The sequence below is a fragment of the Brassica oleracea genome, chromosome C5, assembly GCF_000695525.1.
Source record: "Brassica oleracea var. oleracea cultivar TO1000 chromosome C5, BOL, whole genome shotgun sequence".
Lineage (NCBI taxonomy): Eukaryota > Viridiplantae > Streptophyta > Magnoliopsida > Brassicales > Brassicaceae > Brassica > Brassica oleracea.
Window position 1 is genome coordinate 44,533,494 of NC_027752.1, and position 7,751 is coordinate 44,541,244.

At 38.0% G+C, this 7,751-nt stretch overlaps 1 protein-coding gene across 1 annotated transcript; it reads right to left on the bottom strand.

Moving 5' to 3' along the window:
- LOC106295214 (putative chromatin-remodeling complex ATPase chain) lies at positions 1 to 5,558 on the bottom strand. Its single transcript, XM_013731054.1, has 24 exons — positions 5,300 to 5,558; positions 5,099 to 5,230; positions 4,922 to 5,031; positions 4,692 to 4,804; positions 4,407 to 4,504; positions 4,131 to 4,310; positions 3,828 to 4,049; positions 3,561 to 3,695; positions 3,193 to 3,475; positions 3,040 to 3,113; positions 2,703 to 2,923; positions 2,533 to 2,620; positions 2,362 to 2,455; positions 2,096 to 2,284; positions 1,972 to 2,006; positions 1,784 to 1,860; positions 1,597 to 1,686; positions 1,423 to 1,492; positions 1,273 to 1,327; positions 1,129 to 1,184; positions 875 to 1,040; positions 605 to 783; positions 325 to 540; positions 1 to 237 (listed from the first exon to the last, which is right to left on the bottom strand). Exons 1-24 carry the CDS (start codon positions 5,483 to 5,485, stop codon positions 157 to 159), a joined length of 3,150 nt encoding a protein of 1,049 aa, XP_013586508.1. The 5' UTR covers positions 5,486 to 5,558; the 3' UTR covers positions 1 to 156.
- Between the last annotated feature and the right edge of the window lie 2,193 nt (positions 5,559 to 7,751).

Sequence of the window (7,751 nt, forward strand, 5' to 3'; positions counted from 1 at the left end):
TAAAGTTCAAAATATCAACTTAAATTCAAGTCTAATCAGGACAACATTCACCAAACCAGGATGAAATTCACATGTTCAAAGTTTAGTTATGTATAACAACAAAAGTTCAGAGAACTGTTATTCTGGATAATGAGTCCAAAGGGGTAAAATAGATGATCATCTAAGATGCTTTCGCTTCTTCAACGATGAAGGGCTCTCGCTTGGTCCTCCTAAAGGTCGCTTTGATGGTGTTGCACTCTTCAAAGATTTTAAAAAAAGAGAGAGTATAAGCATCCCAAGGAATCAATCAAATCAAAAGAAAGCAACTATATATAAGTTATATACCTTTGCGAGCTTCTTCTCTTTACGGGCTTGCCTCTCTCGCTCATCTAACTCTTGGTTCTCCTTTTCAATCAGTCGAATCAGAGTGTCGCATCTTCTCGCAAGTTCCTGACTGGTGCGGGATTTCACAAACCAGTCAAACCTAAACAAAGGCGATGTCCTGTACGCTGCCTTTAGCTCATCCCAGTTCCCATACCCAAGTTTGTGAATCATGCAGATCTGTTTGTACAACAATCAAACTTCAAAGAATGAAAAAGGAAACGATGATGAGAAACACACTGACCATGAAACGGTCGCATTCTTCGTTGTACAGCTTCCCTTTGTTCTGACCATACTGAATCTTCATTTCCAGCCAAGGGTTTCTGTAGCGATCCAGTTTCTTCCCTAAGGCTTTCATGATTTCATCTTTCCTGGAGATTCTTGCCTCTCCCCTCTCAATGTTCTTAATGATTCTATCGTAATCTACAAATATAGAGGGGAAATGTGGGTGTAAGCTCTTTCTTGAGGTAAGAATGAATTTACTCAGCGTCAGAAGGTGTTGTGTGTTACATACCGTTCAGCTCCTTGTATCGCTCTTTGAATACTTGGGCATATCTTTCAACTTCTTCCTCTGTTTTACCTTCCATCTCAGAGGCAATGCTCGTGATGTCGTTCCGGCCGTACTTCTCACAAGCCCTCAGGAAACTATTGAAGTCTCTTTTGTTCCATGTTGAGAAACCCTGGAGATTAACAATTACAGACAATTTAATAAAGACCAACGAAACTAATGTCTAACACACCTTTAACATCAAAAAGTTTTCACTTTACCTCCTCCAGTAAAGCTTCCTTTTCTTCTACTTCTTCAGCAGTTAAGGGATCTCCACCTGGTCACAAAAAAATTCTCAATCAGTAATAAGTTCGCTGGAAAAGAATGTTGGCAAAGTGGGCAAAAAATGAAAAACGAAGCTTGACCTTCTGGTTCTTCTTCCTCAACTGTGTCTTTCAACTGATTTTTCTGATGTGTTTGCTGAAACCAAAGAGAAGCAAATTCATTTTACTAGTCGTAAACTCCCTCTTATGCACATCAAAACAGTGACAAGTATTTCATTTAAAGAGCCTTACCATGAGATAGCGTACTTCCTTTTCATACAGCTCAGTCAATCTCTGAATGTTGAAGAACTGGAAATCGTGCCTGCAGGATGGACAAGATATTAGGTTTCTAGGCGGGAAAAAATACCATCAAGGCAGGAAAAAGGCAGTTCACATATGCAGAGTAGCGTTTATTAAGGTACTTACAACTGGGGCATTCGCGGAATTCTAGGCTCTTTAGGTTTAGATGGAGCACCTTGACGCAATGTTTGCTTATAGTATTCAGCTTCAGAGTAGCTGATGATGCAACCAAAAGGGATTATTTAAGTTACGATAAAATTTATGAAGACAGGCAAAGTAGGACTGCACAATGAATAGGCAAAAGAATATTTACTTGCGCTTTCTCTCCCGCTTCGGTGGATCATTCCAGTTGTCGCTCACAATCTTTTTAAAATCAAGCTTGTTCTCATCCTATAAAACATAATTAGAAAAGACGAGTAAATTTGACTTTCGATGACGCAGATCATAATAACTAGGGTATGGCATGAAAGCATAAACTATGAAAAGAGATGCAAGTCATACCTTATTCTCATCATCAAAATCATAGAAGTCAGCACCTGTGACAAATCAGACGAATGAATATCAATAAAATCCTCCTATACACTATTAATACAACAAAACGGAAAAAGGTCCATGACACACTTACTGTCATCCATTTTAAACTGTATAGCATCTTCTGTGAATTTCTTCATTTTGGCATCAAGTTCAGCTGTTGCCTCTTCTCCTTTCGCAATGATTCTATCAATATCCTCGTCTGTGATTGTGCTATCTTTAGAACTGAACACCATCTCCGCACCATATCTTACCATTTGAAGCAACTCATCCTTATTGACAGCTGCATATAGTAACGATAAAAATTAATTCTGCAAATAGATGAACCAATGCGTTTTGCACTCGTCATAAGAAACTTACTCTTCTGCTCTGCCAATCTTCCTTGTTGAATAACCAGAGCATCAAGCGCCAACTTCTTGTAAGCTCTCTCAATCACTTTCTCCTCAATAGCAGACTGTAAACAAGTAATAGAAAATTAATTCGAACTCTTATAGTCTGTTCTTGCTTGACATGAAAGGGGAGAATATCAACCTCAGTGCAGAATCGGAACACTTGAACTTCTTTCTTTTGACCAATCCTATGGGCACGATCCTGAGCTTGCAGGTCGACTTGAGGATTCCTGCCAAAAACCGCAAGACACGTCAAAACTCAAAAGTGAAGTGAATACTCACAAACTACAGTGGACATGACAGGAAACTTACCAGTCACTATCATAAAGAATTACAACATCTGCAGTAGCAAGATTGATACCAAGCCCTCCTGCTCTAGTAGATAACAAGAAAACAAATTTCTCGCTTCCTGGCTTGTTGTAGGCTTCTATGGAGGCGTCTCGGTCATCACCACCAGTATTTCCATCAATACGGCAATATAGATAGCCACGATACATTAAATAATCCTCAAGAATATCCAAAAGTCTTGTCATCTGACATATATGAGTAAAGAAAGGAATAACGCTCAGGCTTCAAATAGAGAAAGGAAACAGCGAAGATGAACTGTTAGAAAAATAATCATCTACATCTGTTCTGCATCAGCGTTTACCTGAGAAAATATCAGCACCCTTGAATCACGTTCCTTCAACTTAGGAAGCAATTTATCCAAAAGGACCATCTTACCTGAAAATAATAGTATAAAGACGCTTCAATAAACATTTACACATACATCTGAATAATTTAGTGCGAATGCTAGTCTTACCAGCATTTGTTATCAGGTGATCTCCTGTGGTATATGGCGGACCAGGCTCCGCACCCTGGAAGAGATAAGGGTGATTACAGCATTTACGCAGTTGCATTGCAATGTTTAGCAGACGTTTGCGTTCTCCACCCGCATTAAGCGCTTCAAGATCCTTCTGCAGTAAAGCCTTGTAGTACTGTTTTTGCATCTGAGACATGCCAACTTTAAGTATCGTCTCCTTCTTTGGTGGCAAACCTTTCTCAACATCTGACTTAAGTCTCCGTAGAAGAAATGGTCGAAGGACCTAAGAAGATACAGGAAAGCGATTAGTTTAACAATTAAGACGTGATAAAGTCGAAAGAAGCAATAAGTACACTGTACACACATACCTTATGAAGTTGTTGGACAACTTCCTGCTGGTCATTCTCGCCAGAAATTTGAAACCATTCATCAAAAGTCTCTGCTGAACTGAAGACCTCAGGCAGAAGAAAATTCAGAAGAGCCCACAATTCATGGAGATTATTCTGCATATACGAAGAAAACCAAAAAATGAATACAAACAGACTCGTACAAGAAAGGTTGTTTCACACAATCAGAAGCAACTTAGCAAGAAGACACCAGTATCCAAATATTCAAGAATAAGGTAGAGCAAACACCTGAAGAGGGGTTCCCGTGATAAGAAGCCGATAGTTGGTGCTAAAAAGTCTCATGGTTTTCGAAAGGAGTGAGTTTTCATTCTTGATTCGATGCGCTTCATCGATGATAATGTAACGCCAGCTAAAGCGACGCAGTGCTGTCTTCTCTTTGATGGCCATCTCAAAGCTTGTGACGCATACATCAAATTTCCCAGCAACTAGCAGATCCTCGCGAATATGTCTCTGCATTATTAGCAGACTTCTCAGAATCCAGGGTTTAAACATTTACATGAACTCTAAAATGGTATGCAGCTAGTTGCTTACCCTTTCCTCGGGATTACCAAGGAATTTCACAGCACGCAAGACAGGACAAAACCGGCGAATTTCGTTCATCCAGTTACCAAGGGTTGATTTTGGAGCAACTACCATATGAGGTCCACTGATTCCTCTGTATTCATGAAGGTAGGCCAGCAAAGAAATCGTTTGAAGTGTCTTCCCCAGACCCTAGACCACAGGAAAAAATGGTATCATGATTAGCATCATAAAAAAAAAAAGTAGAGAGCTTGTATTACTTGGGTCCTTGGGAGAACTATTGTTTACCATTTCATCAGCAAGAATCCCATTGATGCCATTCTCATACAGACGGATGAGCCAGTTTAAACCAGCTAATTGGTAATCTCTCATCTTCCCTTGAATACCTGCAAGTTAAGAAGAAAACGATGAATCCTGAACTTTCCCATTAAACTTTACCCTATGCTACCTCGTAGCCATGAGGTCACAACATTAGTTACATATTATGGAAATGGAAAGAGACATCAATAACATTGCAGTTCTTGATCAATATGCAAAACTTCTAGACTAAAGCGTAAAACACAGGTAACTTACAAGACGGCTGTGTGAGCAGCCTTGTGTTCCCAGATGCAGCTAAGCCACCCTCTTCCTCCTTCAAATACTCCTCATCTTCCTCCTCTTCAGTTACTTTGGAAGCATGACGACCCCTTAAGGTAAGAAAGTTAAAACACGATAAATCAGGGTTAAGCTCATTAATTTCGTATTTTGATTACCAAAACAGTGAAGAAAACCTATATCTAATGAATCAATAGCATCCCACACACCTTCCTTTCACCTTCTTCTGAGAAGAAGAAGATGCATCGCCTTTAGCAAAATGCGCAAACAACTCAGTTTGCTGCAGAAGAAACTTCAGCCTCCCTTTCCCCTTATTGTTCTAAATCCAAGTAAACAAATCAGATTCCTCAATTCCTAAAAACCATAAGATAATACAATACACGCACCATATCCGCATCAATGGAAGCGTTCTGAGATTCCAGCATCTCCTGAAGCTTCTGCTTCTTCACCTTCTGCATCTCCCTAAGCCTAGCTTTCTCACGCTTGCTGATCTCAACCTTCTCATCGTCTTCCTCGTCCTACAAACACAAAATACCAACACAGTAAGCAAAACAATCGACCGTTGGTTGAATTTTCGTTGCGATTACCTCGTAATCATCCTCGATCGGGGCGATCTCCTCGTCAGAGACTGGAGATTCCTCGTCGGAATCAGAAGACCGAGCGACGGCCTCGAGCTCCTCCTCGTCTTCCTCCTCTCCTCCAGCGTTGTTCTCGACGTGCTCTTCGTCCTCCTCGGAGGAGTAAGCGTCGTCGCGATTCGAAAACTTCGCCATGGAGAATCGATGGAACTGTTTCGCCCTCTGAGAATGTGAGATCGAAGATTAGGGTAAAAGCACACAGCGATGAAACAAACGAGAAGGGGGTGAAAAGTTATCAGGAGTTTACTTTATAACCATTGGATCCAACGGCTACGATGTGCCAACGTCGCTTCGTCGAATCAGATTTACGCGCCACGTGATGAATAGGGTTTTGGAAAGTTCCCGCTCCTGGGATTGATATTAAATGGCTTATTGGACCGAGTAAGGCCTACATTAATTTCCCCAGATTTATTACCAATTTTTCCTGAAGAAGTCCCCTTGCATCATAAAAACTTTGAGATCTTTTGTATATTTTGTATCAGTTCCAGTTTTAAGCAACCTATCTGCTTGATTCATTTGGATTGTATACAGTACACAACGTAGTTATCAACAAAATCTATTATATATACGAAAACATTGAAAATTAATCCCACTTAATTCCCGCGTATACTCCGATTTTTTCATAACTCGCTAGGTCCGGACCGAAAAGTTCAGATTACGCCTAGCCTAGCGTATTTTTGAACATGAGTGTAATTATAAGTAATGTGATATTTATAATTTAATTTATTAAAGACAATATATCACTTGAGTTTTATAACGATTTTCAAATTTTTATAAACTTGTTAGAAATACAGATAGTTTTATAATGACTTTAAAAAAAATTAAGTTACATCAAATTGTTTTGATTTAATTTTAAATAAAAATAATCAGGTATTTAAAATATTTTAAGCATTAAAACAACAACTAATATTCAAACTGAAATATTTAGGCCAATATATTTTTTACAAGGCAATAGATAAACTCATCATCAAACATGTTAGGTTATCTATATAAGATTCGTAATGTGACATGCGATACTTGTTAGAGATGGTATATTATCTAAGTCGAGATTTAGTATGTAACATCGACACTTAACGTAATGCAGATGGTATGTTACTTGCCTTTCTTCGGCTTTTTAGATTCCAACAATTGCATGATATTTTTGTAAAAACATGATATTTGAAACGTCTTGAAATACCATAATCTATTTTCAACCTGAATACTTAACCCAATATTAGATAGAATATCGGTTTAATGTTAAATCAATATCGGTTTGGTTTCCTTTTGATTAACCGATGTAATATATATACATAACCATGTAACAAACTCTTGGTTAATTCATTCAATTCATTTTACTCAATACCCAAAATGGTCTTTATAGCATCCTCTTAGATAAAATAGATAAACTCATCATGAATCCTAGACAACTACCATCACCTTGTTGCTGCTGATTTGAGCTTTGCTCCACTACCATCATGTGCATCCACTAAAAGAGGTATAGGCGAAAATTACTCAATAAAACGATCACATATGCCTACAAAAGATACAATATTAGGATACGGTTTTCTCAAAGTGAGTTTCTCGTTATGTGTTTATTAGAACACTTTTTTATCGAGAGTGTCTCATGTGAGTTTTTCAAAATATAAAGAAATAAAGACATTAGAGTTAATTAGGTTATGAATTTTAAATTCATGAGATACTTTGAGATGATTTTTTCATGAATTTTGAGATACCCATGATTCAATATTAATGATGCATGTACTTGCACATAGATATTTAGGAATATTTATATTGAAAACCCATTAAAAAAACACTGGACATCCTCTTATGATGTGATGCTAAACACGAAAAGTAGACAAAAATCCTTGCTATAAATGCATGTATAGCATATCCATATCTATGTGCATCATCCATAGTTTCGTATAAATACGTATTTGAATTTCTATTTAATCAAAGGTACAACAAGCATGTAGATTTTAAGTATATAATGTTCTGTCAATGTTGTTGAATTTAGAGGCGATGTGTTTCTACAAAAGCTCTCTGTGAATTCATTGTGTGCTCATATGTGATTCTATTCCATCTTTGGTTACATGACCTTTTTCTTTCCTAGGTATTGGAGACCAGTTAGAGAAAAGATTCCAATACAATCCCCCCTTGTTCCAAAAACTCATTTCCTAATGCCTCGAGAAGAAAAGAAAATGGTTGAAACCAAGAATAAACCGTTGTATAGATCATGAGAAATCCATTGTAGCTAATATATATCATCAAATCTTTACATTGTTATTATTTATGAAGATGTTTGACAAAGGTTCCCTCACATGATAAAGCCATGATTAACGGATGCAAGGTGGGTTTTTCGGGTAAAAGGTGGTGTGGGTCCCACCAAAAAGGGGGAGACCGTTGTCTTCTGTCGCGAAATAAA

What these genes read in the sequence shown, in the direction of transcription:
- LOC106295214 (XM_013731054.1), bottom strand. Translation starts at nt 5,485, where the DNA reads ATGGCGAAGTTTTCGAATCGCGACGACGCTTACTCCTCCGAGGAGGAC. An exon ending in ATTCTTTATGATAGTGACTG is followed by an intron (nt 2,621 to 2,702) that starts GTAAGTTTCCTG and finishes GGTTTTTGGCAG; the next exon opens with GAATCCTCAAGTCGACCTGC. An exon ending in AAGAGAAGAAGCTCGCAAAG is followed by an intron (nt 238 to 324) that starts GTATATAACTTA and finishes AAATCTTTGAAG; the next exon opens with AGTGCAACACCATCAAAGCG.